This window comes from Ambystoma mexicanum, chromosome 4p (genome assembly GCF_040938575.1).
Source record: "Ambystoma mexicanum isolate Mex_15411 chromosome 4p, UKY_AmexF1_1, whole genome shotgun sequence".
NCBI lineage: Eukaryota > Metazoa > Chordata > Amphibia > Caudata > Ambystomatidae > Ambystoma > Ambystoma mexicanum.
The window spans coordinates 108,782,726-108,803,976 of record NC_090927.1 but is presented as its reverse complement, the minus strand read 5'-3'; the positions used below and the strand labels follow the sequence as shown (position 1 = coordinate 108,803,976).

The 21,251-nt window shown below is 48.6% G+C and overlaps 1 protein-coding gene across 4 annotated transcripts in view; it reads left to right on the top strand.

Annotated features, from left to right (window-relative positions):
• The window catches only part of LOC138453040 (uridine-cytidine kinase-like 1), a 446,519-nt gene that overhangs the window by 258,418 nt on the left and 166,850 nt on the right, over positions 1 to 21,251 (top strand). For all 4 annotated transcript variants that reach the window (XM_069605485.1, XM_069605486.1, XM_069605487.1 and 1 more), the window contains exon 7: positions 19,940 to 20,001. In XM_069605485.1, the coding sequence (XP_069461586.1) occupies positions 19,940 to 20,001 (62 nt within the window). The remainder of the gene's footprint in view (positions 1 to 19,939; positions 20,002 to 21,251) is intronic.

The window sequence follows — 21,251 nt, the reverse complement described above, 5'->3', positions numbered from 1 at the left end:
GGTCGGCACCCAGGGTATTCACCAAGTGCCTTGCACCAGTGGTGGCGCAGCTGCGCCGAGAGGGGATCCACGTCTACCCCTACCTGGACGACTGGCTTATCCGTGCCAAGACGAGGGAGCTCGCCGTGGAGCACACGGCAAGGACCGTCCAACTTCTCACGGACCTGGGATTCTCCGTGAACTACGCCAAGTCCCACCTGGTACCCGCGCAAGACGCACTGTTTCTGGGAGCGAAGCTCGACACAGTGTCCCTTCTGGCCTCCCCGACGGAGGAAAGGACCAGGGCCATCCTGGGCAAGGTACAGCGGATGTTGGTTGCCGACGCGGCCAAGGTGAGGTCCATCAAGTCCCTCCTCGGAATGATGTCTTCTTGCATCTACCTCATTCCCATGTGCAGGCTCCGGATGCGCCCGTTGCAGGAGTTCCTGGACACGCGCTGGATACAAACGACGGGCAGCTTCGAGGCGACGATCACACTCGACGAGAGTTTCCAATGAGCGATCCGGTGGTGGGGCACCCGCGCGCATCTGACGGCGGGCATGGACTTCCAGACCCCAGGCCACCAGGAGACAGTGACCACGGATGCCTCCCTGGAGGGGTGGGGAGCGCACACCGAAAATCTGCACGCGAGAGGCCTTTGGCTCCCGACGGAGAAGTCCCTCCATATCAACGTCCTGGAGCTCCGTGCAGTGTTTTGGGCCCTCAGGTCCTTCCTTCCGTCCCTCAAGGGCAAGGTGGTGAGGATCTTCACCGATAACACCACCACCATGTTTTACATCAGGAAACAGGGCGGAACCAGGTCCCCAGCACTGTCCAAGGAGGCGCAGGACCTGTGGCATTGGGCCGTCGCCCAAAGGATGTTTCTGGTGCCGTTTCATCTGGCAGGGATAAAAAACACCATCGCCGACTCACTCAGCAGGGAGCTGCGCTCGTGCCACGAGTGGGAACTACGGCAGGATCTAGTGGATCGCCTCTTCCGACGGTGGGGAACACCCCAGATCGACCTGTTCGCGACGGCGACGAACTCCAAGTGCCGGAGGTTCGCCAGCAGGTTTCCCCGCCGAGGAGCATGGGCGATGCTTTCTCGTTCCCCTGGGGGGGCCTGTTCCTATACGCGTTCCCCCCACTGCCACTGCTGATCCGGCTCATCAACCAGCTCAAGAGGTCACGGTGCAGGATGATCCTCGTCGCACCTGCGTGGCCGAGGCAGATATGATTCCCGGACCTTCTGGACTTGTCAGCCTCCCCGTCAATGAAGCTGCCAGTGGACGCGGATCTGCTCTCCAGGGAAGGAGGCGCCATCCTCCACCACGACCCGAAGTCGCTGAACCTGCAGGCCTGGCTCCTGCAGCGCTAGAGTTTGGAGGATACGACATACCGGCCGACTGCAGAGAGGTTCTTGCAAAGGCCAGGGCGTCCTCGACTCTTAAATGCTACGCACACAAATGGAAGAGGTTCTCTGTCTGGTGCCACGCACAGAAGATTAACCCTCTAAGGATTACGGCTCCCCAAGTGCTGCCGTACCTGTTGACGCTGGCCAAGGCTGGACTGGCACACGCATCCATCAAGATTCATCTTGCTGCGATCTCCCGATACACCAGAACCACGGGGCGGACGTCCTTGTGGTCTCATCGTCTGGTGAAAGAGTTCATGAAGGGACTGTTCAGATCGTTCCTGCCGGTGAAGGCTCCGGCCCCGGCGTGGGAGCTCAACGTGGTGCTGACCAAGCTCATGGGACCTCCTTTCGAGACTCTGCACTCGGCCCCGTTGAAGTTCCTGTCGTGGAAAACAGCGTTTCTTGTGGCCATCACCTCCGCACAACGGGTGGGAGAGATCCAGGCCCTTTCCTGCAAGGCCCCGTACTTGACTTTTCACGACACGAGGGTGGTGCTCAGGAAGCACCCCTCCTTCATGCCCAAGGTGCCGTCGGACTTCCACCTCAACGAACCCTTGGTGTTGCCTGTGTTTTTCCTGTCGCCTTCGTCGCCGGCTGAGAGGACTTTGCACTCGCTGGATGTGGCTAGAGCGCTGAAGTTCTACGTGGACCACACAAAGTGCTTTCGGAAGACGTCACAACTCTTTGTGAACTTTGGACCTGTCAATCGGGGGAAGGCTCTCTCGAAGGCTTCCATTTCCAGATGGCTCTCCGGCTGTATCATGTACTGTCATCGGTTGGCAAACCGACCGCTGCCTGGCCGTCCGAGAGCCCATTCCACCAGAGCGATCGCAGCTACCACGGCGTTCCTATCTGGTGTGCCCCTGCTGGACATATGCAGGGCTGCTACGTGGAGGTCGACGCACACCTTCACGAAATTCTACTGCGTCGATCGGGATTCCAGGGAGGAGTCCAGGGTCGGCCAAGCAGTGCTGCACAACCTGTTCGCCTGAGGTGAGCCTGGTGAGGAGGTAAGATTGCTTAATGTTGAGTTTGATGTAATGCTTAATGTTGAGCCTTTGCCACCTCCCGTGGTTGTGCATGTGTGTACTGCTATGTATTCTTTATTCATGAGCATGTGAATCCATGCCAGACCCCATGCTGGAGAAGGAACAAGTTACTTACCTGTAACTGTTGTTCTCCAGCATGGGTCTGGCATGGATTCACATGCAAACCCTCCCGCCTACCCCTCTGCGGCTCTTCACTTGGTCATACTGCCACTTCACGTGCTTCCAAATCTGAAGATGGCTGCCAGAGGCGGGGCTTAGGTAGAGGGCAGTCATTGGCTGTGGTCAGTATGACGCAGAGATCAGTTATTGGTTACTACTACGAAAGACAGATCAGAAACGAAACTGATACTGGTTTTTTCTTTACCGAGGATTCCCAGCCTGACGACGGGGAATATTCATGAGCATGTGAATCCATGCCAGACCCCATGCTGGAGAAGGAACAAGTTACTTACCTGTAACTGTTGTTCTCCAGCATGGGTCTGGCATGGATTCACATGCAAACCCTCCCGCCTACCCCTCTGCGGCTCTTCACTTGGTCATACTGCCTCTTCACGTGCTTCCAAATCTGAAGATGACTGCCAGAGGCGGGGCTTAGGTAGAGGGCAGTCATTGGCTGTGGTCAGTATGACGCAGAGATCAGTGATTGGTTACTACTACGAAAGACAGATCAGAAACGAAACTGATACTGGTTTTTTCTTTACCGAGGATTCCCAGCCTGACGACGGGGAATATTCATGAGCATGTGAATCCATGCCAGACCCATGCTGGAGAACAACAGTTACAGGTAAGTAACTTGTTCCTTCTGGTCATAGCCAGATTGAGGACCTGTGTCAGTCACTGCATGACGCCAGTGGTCTGGACACCTCTCCGGAGGTGGTGTTCTGTAGGCTTGAGCCTGACACCCATGTCGAGTCATCGTACCGGCGCCTTATGTCGAGGGTCACAGACTACTTGGGGTGGTCGGCGCCCTGAGTTGATTTTGTGCAGGATGACCTGCCGGATATCCTCGACCAAGGTCCACCCACTGACCCGGTACTGTCATTCCATATGGCTCTGCAAAGAAGGGTGGCAGCGGCTTGGACTGCTCGGGAGAGTCTCCCGGCAGTGGGCAAGTCTTTGCTGCGAAAATACCGCCCAGCTAGTAGTGACCCCTGCTACTTGACCACGCACCCCACTCCGGAGAGTTTGGTGGTGCAGGCGGCTACGGCCCCAGCAAAGCAGGCGTCGTATCCTACCATCAATCCTGATGGGGACGACAAGCATTTTGACGGTTGGGCTAAGAAAGTGTTTTTTTCAGGGGTATGGCTCATCAGGCGGCCAACTCTGTATGTGTCTTGTCACATTTCACGCACACTCTGTGGAACTGTATTTCCTTAGCGGCTGAACATATTCCCGAAGGGGACGGTTTTCTTGCTATTATTCAGGATGGCAAGGATGCCATGTGTGAGTCCGTTCAGTCGGGTTTGGACATGGCAGACTGTGTAAGCCGGTCCATGGCGGCGAGCACCGTAATATGCATTTTTGCGTGGTTGAGGAAGTCGGGGTTTGCTCCTGATATGCAAGCCAGGCTCCTCAACATGCCCTTTGATGGTGAACATCTTTTTGGCAGCAAGCCTGACGAGAGCCTTGAGAGGTTGCAGACCTCCAAAGCTGCAGCAAAGTCGTTGGGCGCTGCAGTCCGCCAACCTCCGCCTTTTTGTCCTAGGGGACAGCAGTGGAGGGGAGGTTTCTTTCGTCATTACTCCTTTTTAGTAAAGTGAGAGGAGCTGCAAGTCAAAGGGGAGACCGTAGGAGTGCCAGAGGTGGAAAACAAGGTACTTGAGGTGCCGAGGCCGCGCAAGCAGTTGCCTCTTTGCCCTCAGGCAACGCCACAGCGCTTCTGCTCAGTCATGAGGCCCATGCTTCGCCGGTTGGGGGAAGGCTGGCTCAGCATCTTGTAGAATACAGATGTGTGGGCTCTGGAGATCATAGCCGACGGCTATCGTCTTCCTTTCCGGCAGAGGCCTCACGACAAGCTGGGCTTCTCCTTCAACTTCAAGAAGTTCTACTTGACGCCAACTAAGCTGCTCCAGTACATCGGAGAAGTGCTCGACATGTCCCTGGGGCAGTGTTTTCCTCCCGAGGTGAGGGCTCACCACATTCAGCAGATGGTGCACAAGTTTTAACATGCCCAGAGTCTCCCAGTGTTCGAGTTCTTGAGGTTGCTCGGCCTCATGGCATCCTGCATTCTTCTGGTGCCAGAGGCCAGGTTGCGGATGAGATCTCTGCAATGGGCTCTCAAGCTCCAGTGGTCTGTCCTCCGGCGGGATGTCGGACCCCGTTCAGGTAACGCCCTCGGTCGTCCAGGATCTTCTGTGGTGGGCCGACGAACGCAATCTGATTAGGGGGGGTTCCATTTTGGCTGCCCTGGCCGGAGGTGACGATCGTGACGGACGCATCCCTCACGGGATGGGGAGCTCATGCCAACGAGTTGACAGTCAGCGGTCGTCGGTCTCCGTCAGGGTCCAGACTCCATATCAATCTGTTGGAGCTGAGGGCCGTCAGGCTTGCCCTGAAGGCTTTTCTGCCGACTGTGCGAGGAAAGAATGTCCTGATTCTGACAGACAACACGGTGGCCATGCACTACCTCAACAAAAAGGGGGGGGCAGGGTCACTTCCTCTGTGCAGGGGGGCAATGCAGCTCTGGTTCTGGGCCATCCAGCAGGAAATTTCGATCTCGGCAGTTCATCTGGCCGGAGACGAAAACAAGACGGCGGAAGCTCTGAGCAGGCAGAGCAGGATCTCTCACGAGTGGGAGCTGGCTCAGAAGATTCTCCTGGAGATCTTCGCCCTTTGGGGGACCCCTCAAGTGGATCTCTTCGCCTCCAGTGTCAACCAGAAGTGCGAAAGGTTCTGCTCGCTGGAATTTCCTCCAGGAGGAGCCTTAGGGGACACGTTCGTGGTGGAGTGGTCCTTCCCGCTGCTGTACGCGTTTCCTCCAGTCCCCGTCATTCCGCAAGTGCTGCGGAGGTTACGGAGGTTCAGGTCCCGGATGATGCTCATTGCTCCGGCATGGGCCCGGATGACGTGGTACCCGGACCTTCTGGACTTGTCCATCTGCCCTCGACGTCGTCTTCCCTACCGAGACAATCTGCTCTCACGGGGGGGGGGGGGGGTGGGGGGGTCAGGTTCTCCATCCAGAGGTTAGATCCCTCAACCTTCACGCTTGGCTTCTGAAAGGTTGAGGTATAAGGATTGGGACCTATCTGAAGACGTGATGGAGGTTTTGCTTTCGGTCAGACGGCCGGCAACAAAGTCCCTGTACCGTTGCCGTTGAAGAAAGTTCTGCTTCTGGTGCAGGGTTCAGAATGTGGATACTTTTTCATGTGACATTCCTGTCGTTCTGTCTTTTTTGCTTTCTTTGGCCCATAAGGGCCTGCAAGTGGGTACCATTAAAGGTTACCTGGCGGCGCTGTCTATATTTAAGCGCTCATCTGAGGAGTGTTCTTATTTTAATATCCCTTTTAAGTTCTCAGTTTCTGAAAGGGCTCACTAATGTGTTCCCTCCGTCACCTTTCCAGGTGCCCGGTTGGGATCTGAACCTTGTTCTCAAGTTTCTAATGGGTGCTCCCCTTGAGCCTTTGCATTCTTGTCCTTTGGGACTGTTCACCCTTAAAACTGTGTTTTTAGTTGCGGTCACTTCCGCTCGCAGAGTGAGTGAGTTACAGGCACTTTCAGTTAAGCCACCCTTCACTGTGTTTCATACGGGCAGGGTTGTCCTTAGAGTTCGTCCTTCCTTTCTTCTGAAGGTGGTGTCGGAATTTCATTTAAGCCAGAAGGTTATTCTTCCGGCATTTTATCCTCCTCCACATCCTGGTAAGGAAGAGGAGAGGCTCCATAGGCTGGATCCTAGGAGAGCTTTAAGCTTCTACATTTCACGCATGTCCCGGGTCAGAGTGGACAATCAACTCTTTATTGGTTACACTGGAAGGTGTTTGGGACAAGTTGTTACTATGCAGACTTTGGATCGATGGATCATCTTGGGAATTTCCGAATGTTACCGCTTGGCGAGTAAGGACCCTCCGCTAGGCTTACGGGCCCATTCCACCAGGGGTATGGCTGTCTCTACTGCCCTGCAGAGGGGTGTTCCTATTCGTAACATCTGTGATGCAGCCACCTGGGCTTCGGTCCATACTTTTGTGCGTCACTACTCCCTCGATTCTATCCGTGGGCAGGATCTGGCCTTTGGCATGGCGGTCCTTTACTCTGCAATTTGATTGGGCATTCTAAATTTGTATTTTCTAAATTCTTTTACCACCTCCTTACGTTGGTACTGCTTTGGGAGTCTCATAGATATGGAATACGTCGGAGGACCCAATCCCCTCGAAGAACAAGTTACTCTCTTACCTGGTAACGTTCTTTCGATGGGATGGTCCGATGACATACTCCATATCGCTACCTCCCTGCCTACCCCGCTACAGAATTTCTTATGCGATTGCAGCTTAGGTTTCCGCAAGGCTTTCTGTAGTCATACTGGCAGAAGATTGGTGCCACACGTTCTGGGGAAAAAACTACAAGTGAGGCTACGGGCGTCGTGCGTCCTACTTATAACATCCGGTGACGTCGGCCGTCGGAGGAGGTCCTCGAGGACGGCGTATCGACGTCATCGACGCAGGACACAGACGCCGAATGATTTTTTTCCGAAGCAGCACAGCTGGGGTGATTACTGTCATAGATATGGAATACGTCGTTGGACCATCCCATCGAAAGAACGTTACCAGGTAAGAGAGTAACTTGTTCATCGCCAGTCACCTGCTCGCATCTCTCTGCTCTCTTCCACATCTCTCGGTCCCCTCCTTGGAATCTTGCCAGCCTGCTTCAAAGTAACAACTGTCCTACCAACCCTTAGGAAGCCCTCGACTGACCCTAATGTAACCCTGCCAAGTACTGGCCTTTCTCTCTCCCCTCCCTTTATCCTAAAATCTTGTAACAATGCATTTGTTAGTCTTCTCCTATTTGGAAACTGCGAGGGGTCAGCAGTGCGAGGCCAGGTATCTTTTGTAGTTTTTTTTAACATTTGCCATTTTATTAATTTAAAAACAATCACTAAACAAAACAATCCATTCAGTCTACAACGCCATCCAGGCCTGGATGGCAGCAAATTTGCCTGCTTTAAATCTAGACTAGACAGAGCTCTTGATTGTTGCCCCAGGGCCAAGACTAAAAAGGTTCACGCTGGTTAGATTTAGCGGCTCCAGCTTTGATGTACAGGCCCCCTCAGCCTGGAATGCTCTTCCACTTGGTATGAGAACGATGAAGACAACCAAAGCGTTTTAAAAATGTCATATGGGCGGTTTGCACACAGTATTGATGACTTATTCAATTACCTCTGTTTTCTCGCTTTCTATGGAGGTTAACCTTTGTGACCTTCCTTCTAATGTCTGAATGTGAGGACCGATCCTGCTAACATCTTGGCCACAGGATGAGTAGGTACAAGGCAATTAAGACTGAGTTAATGGTGAAACATTTAACCTATAGAATGTAGTCTGCTAAAATGTGGTTGTAGGCCCTCCCCAGTGGAAGCCTAACCCCCCCCCCCCCAGAACGGGTTATTTGGCCATGTTCGTTCACGGTGGAGGGTCTCCCAGACCTTTGTGAAATGTTTACGGAATTGGGGTTTCATCCTAAATTACCCAGGGTAATCCAGACAGGAACCCCTTTCTCACTGTGCTTGGAGAGGCACAGCTTCTACTCGCTGATGATGCCCAACAAGGCCGAAACGCGTATCTGGGGTTGCTGTTGGTGTTCTTGTTCAGAGGAGAATTGCCTAGCATTTTGGAGCTGGACTGCCCAGGTGGGTGGAACCAGACTGATATATAAATAGATATTTCTCCTCTGTGAAATGTACAGTGAGCTACACCGTGGTTGTAGACCCAAGTGGGAATCTACCCATAGAACAGGTTATTTGGCCGTGTTCATTCTCGGTAGAGGGGCGCCCAGAACTTTGTTGAAATCTATAGAATGTAATACTCTGATCTGATCATTAAATTAAAGGCAATTACCAAACATAGTTCCTGAACTAAGATAATGTAATGGCTAGACACCCACATGAAGGGCATTTGGTCTTCAGACTCCGTTTGGCTTGAAATCTTCAATTTCTCATGGAGAAATCTTGAAAGGCTTCCCTTTTGTGGGCTGGTATAAGCCAAGAATGCTATAGTCCGGATCCTTGAAGCGATCCTTGGACATGCTGAGGCTAAGGTATCTTCTCTGGCTATGCAATGCTCTTTCAATGTGTCTTATGCAGGGCAGCCATCTTGGTTACTCCTCATGCATTTTGTTACTACTAAGCTGTGGCCTTAGTTCCTATTTAGACCCTCATTTTGCTCAAGCTTGTCTTAAAAACGTGTCAGGCTAAACCCCTAAAAGTCACATTTGTGGCCTGATCCGTATGTGTTCAGTAATTCAGCGATGAGAGGGTTGGGCATGAATTAACATTGTCTTCCTAGCTCAAATTGTATGTGCTTTTAAGTCTTCTCTGAGTCTAGAGGAGGTGCTGGGCTGCATGTTTGAGTGAGTACAAGCTACTCTCTACTGGGACTCGTGCATTGATAGTACAGTCCTATTTCAGGTGAATCTGCCCACCAAATCACTTGATGTATGTTGGGGAGAATTTTCAGTTTCTGTGCCAATTCCCTTTAACCCGAGAGACCCCCAGCTGGACTTTAATCTCTTGAGTGATTGGCCCTTTTTACCACTGACTCTTTGTTTCTCTGGCTAGGATTTTTAATTGCTACTGTTTAATGGATTCTGGTAAACTCCATTGGCATCTGCTTTTTGCATAGTGACACACAGCATCCTCTGTGCAGTGCCACTCATAGGTCCCTAGGACTCCTCTTAATGTTTAAATACATTTTCTTGCGTGAAATACAGTTTCCCAAGAATAGTGAGATAACACTGACTGACGTAAATGGCTGGTCGCAGTGGTTACTTTCTACTACCTTTTGTGCGGGATACTAGCAGGTTGATTTCTCAGCTGCCGTACACACCCATGGGTGACCATTTTTCCAAAATGGCCCCTCTTTTCTTTTTTCACCATTTTTCATTTGCCAGTTCCTTCTGGGCTTTTACTCTGTTGTTTACATCGGGGTTGAGTCCTTTGTGTGTTTTGACCCTCCCATCCCCCCAAGCCCCCAGTGATTGACAGCTGTATGACTGTAAATGACTGAAATTCTGCAAAAAATAAGGATTTTGGGACTACAGTCTGCCACTGGAACAAGACATCTGATGAAGAGGACAAGCAAAGATGCCAGCAGCACCTTCCAGTGCCGCAAAAGCACCGGTGGAGCCTTGCAACTGTGCTGACACTGTTTTCACATTGACAGGGAAAATCTTCCAAGGACGCCTTCCTCACTTAGGCTGGTGGGACCAACTAGCCTCGAGACCTGCTTCGTTTTGGCTCAACCCCGGACTTGCTGCGATCTTCCTGGGCTGCAATATCCACTACCCGGGGTACCTGGACCATCACCCAGTGCATCGTCTTCCAAGGAACGAATCCGGCTGAAACTTAGCAGGCATCTGTGGGAATCTACAGAAGCAGGAATTCTTCCATCAAAAGTCCCCTCACCAGAGTTTAGGACCGAGTGACTGAGGAAAATCCAACCGGGGCTATACATTCATTCATCCTTGACACAGAGAAAAAGGCACCAAAACCACAGAGACGCTGAAGTGAGCGGAATCCATTGCTGCCGAGTCCCTCTCCAGAGTGCTGCTGCAGAAGCCCGCCAAAGCTCCCCCTTTTAGTCACCACGACCAAGGAGTAGGAATTGGGGTCTGCATCAGGAAGGAAGCCAGCTGGAAAATGTTCATCTTTAAGGTACTGTGGGGCTTGGGGTGTAACTACCTTGTGCCATTTTCGGTGCTTCCTGGCTTGGGAAGTGTTGTTTTCACCCATCTAAAATTGACCTCAACTCACTTGTACAGGCCTCGCAGCTTGTGCACCATCAGGTAGGCCCCTCTTGAGCTTCCTGGAATTCTTCAAGAACTAATGACGGTGTGAATAACTTTTTCTCTGAAGAACTGAATCAGAACTAGAACTATTCACTTGACTTTGGTTATCCTGGTTCCCTAAAGGCTCCTCTTCTCAACCATACTGGCTTTGGCAGTGCTGGTTCCTCCATAGGTTTTAAATTGTGTAACACTTTTTTCTGCTTGGAAACAGACTACCTGCATCCCTGTGGGAGTAACAGTTGCTAAATAGTGTTCTATCTAACTCCGAAGCTTTCCCTCCCAAACCCAATGTGTAAAGGTTGTGCTTATATAAGTGCTATTACTGACATTTATTGTTGTCACTCTGTGTGCTGGAACTGTGTAGCATAGAAAGAAATTACTCGCCTGCATTGTTGTTTCTTACATTAGTTTACATCCATCTTCCATTGAATGTTATTGCTAGCTGCTGCCTTTTTAGTTTGATTGATTTGCCTTGTGTGTATATATAAATACATATTTTAATATAACTTTAAGTGTGTAAGTGTTTACTTGGATCCTTGTGTTTACTGATTTCAGTGTACTGCTCTACAGCTCACATTACCCCTCCTAAGATAATCCTGGCTGCTCAGCCACTCCACCGACTTGTGTAGTACAAGCCTATATTAAGAGTTTGGTCCCTAATACCAAGAGATAAGTCTTACCACACCAGTTGGACTTTAGAAAAACATACCTAACAACGTACCACAAAGTATTAATGAAGATGTGCATGGTGCCTGTCACATAGCAGACAGAGCCTGTGACCATGCATGTGTGTTTGGCTTCCGTTTTTCAAAATCCTATTTTTTATGTGGGAGTAATGTTCATGTGAGCTCCTGTGAGACCCTTTTTTTGTTTGTTTACTGCCAAGCTTTTGGTCCTTTGAGCTCTACTCCAACATCTGGACTATTACCCTGTGTAAGTAGACGTGGATCTTGGGTTGATGCTTAAAAAGGAGCAGTTGCAAGACTTCATTTCTGCAGCAGTACTCTTTCTTAGAATATTCTGGAGTGACATGTGATCACTACACGAAGAAGGTCCCCATAGACTCCCAACTCTCCTCTTCCCCCCAGCCCCAATAGCCACTGTGGCGTGATGGAGTAAGGAGGCTGACAAGGTGGTATCGTTTTGTTTATAGAGTCTTATTCAAATAAAGAAAAGAACTTGCCTCTCCCTATTTCTAGAGGGGTTTTCCTTACCTCAGCACAGAATAACTCAGATGTTCATCAGGATGTAAGTAAAAACAAATCAAAATACCATCCTCTGTCCAAACCAACTACTCTATCCCTACCACTAACAAACCAAGATTACACGGTTTAATGAACTTCTTATCCAAGCCACCAGGAGAATCTCTTCCTTCTCCTGGTGAAATAATTAAGTCTTAGGCTGACTTAACAGCAGTCTCTTGTACCAGGGTCTGATTTACCAGATACACCTAGACCAGGAGAATGACTCCCTTCTGGTCTGTCTGGAAGAGTTTTGGAGACTGTTACTTGATAGTCCTTTAGAAGTCTGTTTAATTCCTCCAAGGAATTGTGAACAACAGGGTGAGGACTTTATCAACTCTCCTTCTTATTGCTGGTGCTTTTTCAGGACTATTTATATCTTGCCTATTGGGGCGATTACTCCCTGACAGTTCTTGGTCCTTTTGGTATTGTTCACATATGTAAGGTTTTCCACTGTAACGAGGGAGTTAACTCCAGAGGAATATTTGACTATTGGTTTTCTGGGTATCACTATTGCTACATGGGAGATAACTCCCAAGGAATAGTGGACTCTTTGGGCTCTCTGGACCCCACCCGACTTTCCCGCAACTCCTGTTACCTGTATCTTCACTGCAGAGCTCTACCAGTTCTTCCCGGGGGTCTCGGGTCACTGTTGCTTCTGCACGCGTTCAGCATGTATTCCTGCCTTCCTCCTCTTTGGTGTGTGCGGCTCCACAGAGCTGTTGCTGTGGCGGCCTTGGCATGTTTTATGGACCATACAGTCCACCTCGGAGAGACCATGCTTGCATGGTTCGTTTCAGATTATCCTTCCAAGACTGACTGTCTCTCGATGCTTCGGGTTTGAATTTCCCTGGCCCTGCAGGACAGACACCAGCTTCCATCGCTGCTCTTCCTGCTACTGACCCCACTTAGTCCTTCCTTTTGTCTTCACTTTATATTGCTGGGCCCACCCCAGGGTAGCACCAAACATGGTCGTCAATGCCTTTGAAGTTATCTTCATGCCTCCTAGTGGCCACCTCGTCACAGTTCTTTAATAATCCATTCTAATGTTATTCTGTATGTTTCTTTGTTTCTTCTTTGTCTCAGTCCTATCTGGTCTTCCAGTTTGGATAATAGAGACTTCACAATAACACACAGTACTAGTTTTAGGTTTGTAAAGAAAAGGTGTCAATAGGGCCATGGCTTCTGAGAACAAGGGTTTAGGGAGGTCTTTCACAGGATGGAAGTACTTATCCCCATGAGGGTTTTTCTCCCCATGAAGCCCTAACACTTTTTACCACGCCTAGGGGAACTATCGGGTTGCAGCCTCACCTCCCTAGACTCATTTGGAAGGGCTCCTCTCTGGGGAGAAGTGACAAGATCCAGTGAATTGTCACATACCCTTCCCCCAATGGATTCGGCTCCCCCATCTTCTATGGAAAACCGAGATAGGAAGTCTACATTCCCCTGTTCTTCCTGTGGGGTAACTTCCTGTGTACAACAAAAAAAACAGAAGGGTTGGCGGTCTAAGATCAACACATTATGCAGGGATTAGTATCCTTGCTCAAGTTAATCCGCGTCAAGGGAGAGTGGTCAAGTTACCAATTTAAATTTACACCCAGTTGGATAATATTGTAAATATACAACGGCCCACTTTGTTTTTTCCCAGACGAAAGCTTCCAGCTCACATAAAGAATGGGATGTTCTACGCCATCATATTCTTGGGGAAGAACAGCCCTAATACCCACCTTGGGCGCCCTCACCTGTAATATAAATTCATTTTTGAAATTGGGACTGTTCAGTACAGGTTTGCTACAGAGGATGTGTTTCAAGGTGTCAGACCTGGCCTGATCTTATTTTTCTCAATGCAATTTTCGTGGCTCTGCATTTTTCAATTTATCAGTCAGACAAACTGTTATTGTAGAATATCTAGGGATAAATCATCTATAATGCCCTGTAAATCCCAACAATGTTCGAAGATTTCTCTTCGTTTAGGGGGAGGTGTTATTCCGAGGCTTCCCAGAGTACAAAACAATATTCGGTTAGCCATGGGATTTGTCTAACTTTTCCTTTGCCTCCACATTAATTTACCCAAAACTTTCTTTCTGGGTCCCACACCCTGTATCCTCTCAAATGAAGTTCACATTATCCTTTGGCTCTCATAAGTGTGCATGTTGCAGTAGTGTGTGAGCTCAGGGTCCCAGACCCTCTTATCCTCTGGCTCTCATATGGGTGCAGGTCCCAGTTCCAAATGGTGACTGCTTGGTTTACTCTCCTACCAAACATTGGATTCTGTCTTTTACCCTTGGGGTCTGTAAGGAACTCATGCTGGCAACAGTAAAGACAGACACAAGTGATTACAGTTCAAGGGTGTTTATTGAACTATAAATGCAGGGTGGAAAAACGCCTAACCTAAATCTAAGATGGGAACAAGCGTCGACCATCAAATGAAAAATAAGTCCGTCCTACTGGCGTTGTCAAAATAAAAGGGCCTATACTTAGAAAAAGATATTGCCAATTCCTTACAACTAATTACAGAAAGAGTGTGGGATAGGGTATCAAAATAAAGGAAACAGTATTCAAATAATACGTCCGGATGTGATTGACTTGAGGTCTCCCTTCCCCACGGTTTTAGCACAGGACAAGGTGGGACTTTGGAGCACAGCACACACTTGAGCCTTCCCAGCACGAGCTGACAGTTCCGTTCCAGCTTGCACAGCATACGCTCGACCTTTCTCAGCATGAGCCGACCATTCTGTTCCAGCTATCCGGTTCTTCGATGGTAAAGTCCCTTTCCAATAAAATTCTCTTGCCCTCGAGGGCCTGTTGCATTCCACAACAAACACAAAGTTCTGCTTCATGTATACTCTGGGTGACTGCTTCACACCCAGGTCCCCCTCTTCTGGGCACAAACCCCTCAGTAATTGTATTCAACAAATTCATAAGACCGTTCCCTTCTCAGTGAACTTTGGGTGACCGCTTTCCACACCTGGATCTCCCTCGACCGGGCTAGGATCCAAAGTGACAACGGGGACACTTGCCTTCCCCTTGTCTTGGAATACTTCTTGCTCTCACAAATCCTAATGTCTTTTTAAGCAGGTTTTTCGGCTTTGCCCCTCGTTACTGGTTTTCCTCTGCCGGGTTCACTCTCGCCACTTTTTGATTGTCGGTTTCCCTCTGCCGGGCTCACTCTCACCGACCTTTGGTTGGCGGCTTCCCTCTGCTGGGTTCACTCCTGCTAATCTTTACGAAATACAGTTCATATATTAATCTTCACCATGCAGGATTGCCTTAACTTTCTCAATCATCTGCTGGTCAAAGACTCAACGGTTCAGAGGATTTTACAAGACCCCTGTATGACCAATTTGACCTTTCTTCACTTTTTCCCAAGGCCTTCTGGTTACGGTAGTCTTCCTGCCATGGGCTAATCGCCCAGAGTTTCCGGCTTAAGCACCCATGTGATGCCGGCCTCCTCTGTTACTGGTTCGCTCCCCCCCCCCCCTCACCCCCTCCCTCCTTTAGCTTCTCAAATTTCAAATTGGCAGTTGGCTACTTTTCGTTCAACACAGTTCGGTTTCTCATCGATTCTTACCTCGACTCACCGGCTGTGATGAACCGCTTGCCTTTGTTTATCCTTGGAGTCAAGGTTGGTACCGCCGAGACAGTTTTTCCCCGGCTTGGTTATCCGCGCTGGAGGGTCTCGCGTAACATAGACATCTGCTGCAAAACGCGGTGGCCTTTGTTTGCAGTCTTATGTTCCCGTTTGCAGAGGATTCACTGCCCTGGCTCAGAAAGGGCAAGGACACTTCTCTCCTTGTCACCCCCTCTGTCTGTGCCTTCTTTCTCCTCCTCTTGAACTGCCATGCTGGATTAGCTTTTACGTCGTGCGGACTACCTTGCTCGTATTGTGCTTTCGTGCTCTACCTTTTATCCCTGTGGGGAAAAGAAAGAGTCGACGTGTGTGTGTGTGTGTGTGTGTGATTCTGGTTAATTGCCTGACCTTGCCTGATCTTCGGGTTGGGACATGTTGGGTAAACGGCTTTAGTGTCAGTCTGTTTGTCGTGACGGTAGAAAAGGGGGTTGTTAGAGGTTCCAGGTATCCCGCGTGGCAGGAGGGGGAAACAGTGTTGTACGAAATTATAGCCTTCGAAAAAGAGGGTTTTGGTGAATTCAGAACAGGATTATTGTCAGAAAATAAACTGGGGGGATTGTGGAAACGATAGTGTTTGGTCCACGTAGACTGGGTGTTCGGAAAAGAATAACCAGAAAGGTATGGATCCGAAGAATGTGGAGCATTTGGCAGGAAAACAAGGATTCTGGGAGTTGTGGGTTTTCATTGCAACGCGGTTTGGGGCCTTAGCGGATTGTTTATGTATGGAGGGGTTATTGGATTTGAGTAAGGGAGATCTTTTAGGTGAAGGGGAGGTTGAGTTGGTGCAACCTATAAAAGCTTCAGGAAGCTAGTCTTCCTTGTCCCTTTCTTCGGCATAATACTGCGTCTTTCCTAGGGTATTCCTCCAAACCTCACCCCGGATCACCTACCCAGATGATCCTCCCTCTTTCGTCCACCCCCAGGGTTGGGATTTGAGAGCGCCAGCCCTTCCCTGGCTACCTGAATAAGGGATTCTCGAGGTCTACTCGGGAGAATACACTTGGGTTTCTCACAGGTCACAGACTCTTATTTTGTTATCCTCATCATAGAAGTGCAGGTCTCAGACTCTCAGTATCTTCTCAGGGGCCCAGACCCTCTTATTCGTCTCTCTGTACTCTCTCCCCGGCTTTCCCAGACCTCTAGTTCCTCGCGGCCTGCCCGCGTACCTTTGTGCGTGGTTCGTGTTTTCCGAGCAGTGGGACATCTGCTCGAGGGTTCAACAGCGTTCCGCTGATTTGTTGCATAGGTCTCGGCTTCAAATTGCTCTTTGCTTCTTGCGGAACGCCTTTTCTTCAGCTAGCAGCTCTCAAGATCCTAGAATGCCCAGAGGGTTGTTTTGACTACGACACGCGTGGTCCCTATGTCCTGGACTACGCCCGGTTCTTCTCGCTTCTCGGTGCACGTCATTCGGCTCTCCCGTCTTGCAGTCGGTGCTACAGCGTCGCTGCCAATTCCTCTCAGTAGATGGGGGGGGGGGGATGGGGAAATCTCCCTCACCTGGTATGCCTCGTCTATTTTGAATGCGTTTGTCGCAATTAGGTTCAGCAGGAATCTAGACTGCTCAGCACAGTTCTCTGGCTCAATGTTTGCACTCCTAGCCCTCTTCTTCGTCCCAGTACTTGTATTACAAATAAATGAAAGGCCAGTTGGATTCTCTTGTGTGTTAGTTATTTTCTTAGAATAAGGTTGGCTTGTTATACAACAGAAGATATTTGCACTGTTTGTAACGGGGGAAAGAGGGAGGTTTGGCTTTGGCAAAGAGGAAGGGGGTGACAAAGCCAAACTATACTGTGTTCTCTGGGAATAGTCATCCCTATTCCCAAAAGGGGCTTCCTCTCCCATGTGATTTCCCCCCCCCTCCCTCTGTACCACCCACAGGGGGACTATTGTACTGTGGATGAACCGCCCTGGCCCCATGGGAAAGGTATCCCCTCTACAGGAGAAGGAACGATATCCATAGATTCGTCACAGGACCAACAGCGTCCATTTCCATTTTCAAGAAGGTTACCTCAATAATAGGAACGGGTTGTAATGGCGCTGGTGGTACCGAATGCTGGCTTTTGGCACAGAGTGCTTGCAGTAACAAGGTTCTTAATATCGACATGAACCCCTGGCCAGTAGAAAAGGGGAATGTTCTGACTTGGTGTTTACTTGGTGTTTATAATTTCCAAATGTCCTGATGTTAAATGGGCATGGGCCATTTCTAGAACTATCCGTCTGGAGCTACGGGGAACCATCACATAGGTTCTAGATACCCCTTCAGGCATCATATCGCCTCGATTTTTTGTGAAAAAACGTCCCCCTTGTTTTCTGCCGCCAACCTTTGAGAGGACATTTGAAAAAGGCTTCCGTTAGGTTCGGGTCATTGCACAGCACAAATGCCAAATCCGGAATTCTCTGTCCTATCAGCTACCGGTTTAGGTGTTTCTGCTGTAGTTGATCCATATTCTGTTTCTAAGGTTCTGGGAGTTTTATGTTGCCTTGACCTTTACATTGTCTACAGACACCATGGAACCAGTCCACATGCCAAATTTGGGATTAGTAGCATGTTGGGAAGTATGCTGAACGTTTCAAACAAGACACGCACACACATCCACAAATTTCCCTTTTATATATATGCTAGCAGTACTCACCCGGCGTTGCCCTGGTCAGTAGCTGACATGCACGTGGGGGTCTGCTATTATAGCCTTGTGTATGTTAAATTATGTCCTAACTTCCTGTTGTTGCAAAATCGTCAAACTTCAGAAATCGCCTATCCTGATAGCACAGGGCCGGATTTCGCTCCATCCCTCGGCAGGGCGAATTGGTGGGGTTGGTCAGATTAAACTATCGCCAGTACACCCCAAAACTGGTATGCTGACCTTGGGGCCCAAACTTCAGCCTACCAACTGTTGTGGGGCAAGAGCCAACAATCACAAAATGGGTAATCTCCTGAAATCGCCCATACTGATAGCACAGGGTGAACGGGTAGGGTTGGTCAAATTTCACCCCAGACTGGTATGCCGACCTTGGGCCAAAATGTCAGCCCACCAACTGCTATGAGGCTGGAGCCAATCCCGAACATACTAACACACTTTCACAAATATATATATATATATGCCTTTAACTAAATGAATGGGGCAACACATGTTTTGCTCTCCATGTGCTTTTTCAGGGCACAATGATAATACCGTTATAAGGTCTATCTATTTCTGGTAGCTGTCTCATCCAAATGTAGTGTCAGTGCCCTACGTAAGCGATGTGATGGCATTTGGCATGGTGATTGCCAGAATTTTCAATGGCCATATATGCTGCTTGCAACCAAGTGTGTAAGTTTAAATCTCTGTCTTTCCTATAGTACTATAGCACAGTACTGGGATAAGCCAGCATATTGTTAACCAAATTCATATCTTGCAGGTCAGCCACTCTTTTGGTGCATAGTTATTTTTGTGCCCCGTTTTCACTGTGTGTGCCTAATTTTCACACCTTTCCTAATGATTGATTCAATCTTAATGCACTCCCTTTGGATGTTGTCACCCCAACTCAATTTGGAAATGTCTTAACCATGTGGCTGTTCTTCAGATAACATTCTTTCTGTAGTTTTCAGTGGTTGCCCTTAGCCTCTGGCTTTGCTAACCGCAATGCTCCTCTTTCTCTGTTGGCATGTTAGAAATGCTTTCAGCAACCATGACCGCTGTTATTATTGGATAAAAACCTGATAAACAATTAACCCCCCAAACATTTATACAAAATCAAACATTGTGTGGTTGTGTTTCCAGAAGCTGAGCAACGCATATCCCAACTGCTAAATTGTTGTAGTTGCTGTTGTGAAAGCAAAAGTATGTGTCACTGTTAGTTCAGTGTCAAAAACATTGCAAGGATTTGATTAGTGCTACCTTTTTATTTTACTCATTTATTATGAAGCAGTCATGGAATGGTGCATGAGATTTCAAAACCCAAAAACCTACTTCATCAGATGATAAAAGCAGTCTCCTGCTTTTTTCCATCTGATGAAGGTCTTTGTGACTTCAAAAGCTCATGCATTATTCCATCACAGCATACCTGCTTCAGTTCGTCCAATAAAAGGTATTGTATCTTAAACTCTTGCTATTTCTTTCTTTTCTGTTTTTTAAGCAGCTGATGAAAGCCTGAATCACCTTTTAATCTCTGGAAAGTATCTCGCTCTCATGGTACTTTCTGGGTTCAAGGAAGTCCAGGCAGAATGTGTTTGTTCTAAGTTGATGTCAGCCATGCAGCATGCTCCCAGTCGTTCCATCCGGAACAAAATCCGATTTTTAAAATGTAGGCACAAAGATAATCCTCCTGTTTGCTTATCCCTCTTGGCTGGGCTGCTTTCAGCTACTTTCCGAGAGATCTCTCAACAAACTCTTGAAGACCCCTGGAGGTCACACGACTAAAGAGAGAAACAGCTCATCTCATCTCAAGATGAAGACTCTGATGACTCTAAGCAGCTGTGAATGGCTAGTTGGGGTACTTGTGACCAGGTGCCTGGCCGAATGGTGCGATTGGTCTCTTTCCTATTGCGTGTGGTTGTCCCCAGCTGTATTAATTGCTGGCTTGCTGCTTGCTGCTTGGGGCTTTGGGCACATAAACAGACTATCCCTAACATTTATTTTGTCCTTTTGTCGCTCAGGTGGGGAGAACTTTGTGGCACTGGATCTTATTGTTCAGCATGTGCACAGCCAGCTGGAGAAGGTATGTGTGATTGTGAAGGCCAGGGGCTTTGGAGCTGAGGGGAACTTCTTGAACTACCCTAAGGCTCCAGGGTGCCCTACTGTGTGATGCATTTGGCCACTTGCGTTGCCCGTGTCTGCCTGTCTCGGTTAACAGATGCATGAAAAGCAGAACCTTTATCTTGGCATTTGCTGCATATGTTTATTGTGGAACTGTTAAGCACTTTGTTAATGCATGATGTTTGTCCTAATCCAGACTTCAGATGTGGCAACCCCTCCGGCCCCTGACTTCTGAACTGCCTTCCTCCATTTTTCTTTGCCCCCACAACACACCATTTAGGATATATTTGTGATGGATTTCTTACTTCTGTGTTACTTTTTTGTCAGCAACCCATTAGTGCATGGAGCGTTCACTTTCAGGACTGCTCCAAGTACTAATTCTGAAGGGTTTTCCTTAAATCAACTCTTACCCAAAGCACTGAATTTGTTAGTGCTTTGGGTGACCGTATGTAAGAGTGTTCAGTCTTCAGAACCGTAATACGGAGCCAGAACCATGTTCTAGCTGGATATAATCCAGACGCCTTCTATATACCTCTGCACCTGTGGTCCCTAGACGGCCCCATACCAGACACATCGGAGAAGAGAGCCCATCGGATTTGGGAACCCTTTAAGTAGTCTCTGGAAGAATCCTAGTAACGGGGCGTAAGTTCTACCTATTCCTGCCCCCTCCTACCCACTATATGGTTGCATGGGCGTAAAGTCTCTCTCCCTAGCCCGACTAATATCAGTGGTGGTTTGACCCTTGGTTGGTGGGACGGGAAGAGAAACCTTTCTGAACACTTCCTGTGCAGCCATTTGTCTTCGGTAGCTATTGTCACAATCCAATAGTAAAACCACCTGAACAGTGCGTTTTGTTTGGGCGCTAGTATTCATTAGGTTTTTCAGTAAGCGTTCTATCTAAATAACATGTGTTTCCTGGTACTGAAATTGACTGTTTTCCTGTTTTCTCAATTTCCTTGCTCCTTAGTTATTTCCTGGCATTGCTTCTAACTCTGCTACAATTCAATAACAGTTCATACAATTAAACTGTTGGTGTTCTATTAGTGGAAACCCCAATGTATATGTGTTAGATAATACTTACCTGAAATTTCAGTTTTCTTAGAGTGCATCCTAAAGGCCTAATAAATAATTGTAGATTTTTTTTTACTCTTCTGTCTATTTGCAATTATTGGAGTACCCAGTTTAAGGAAATATTTTCTTGTTTCATCTTTC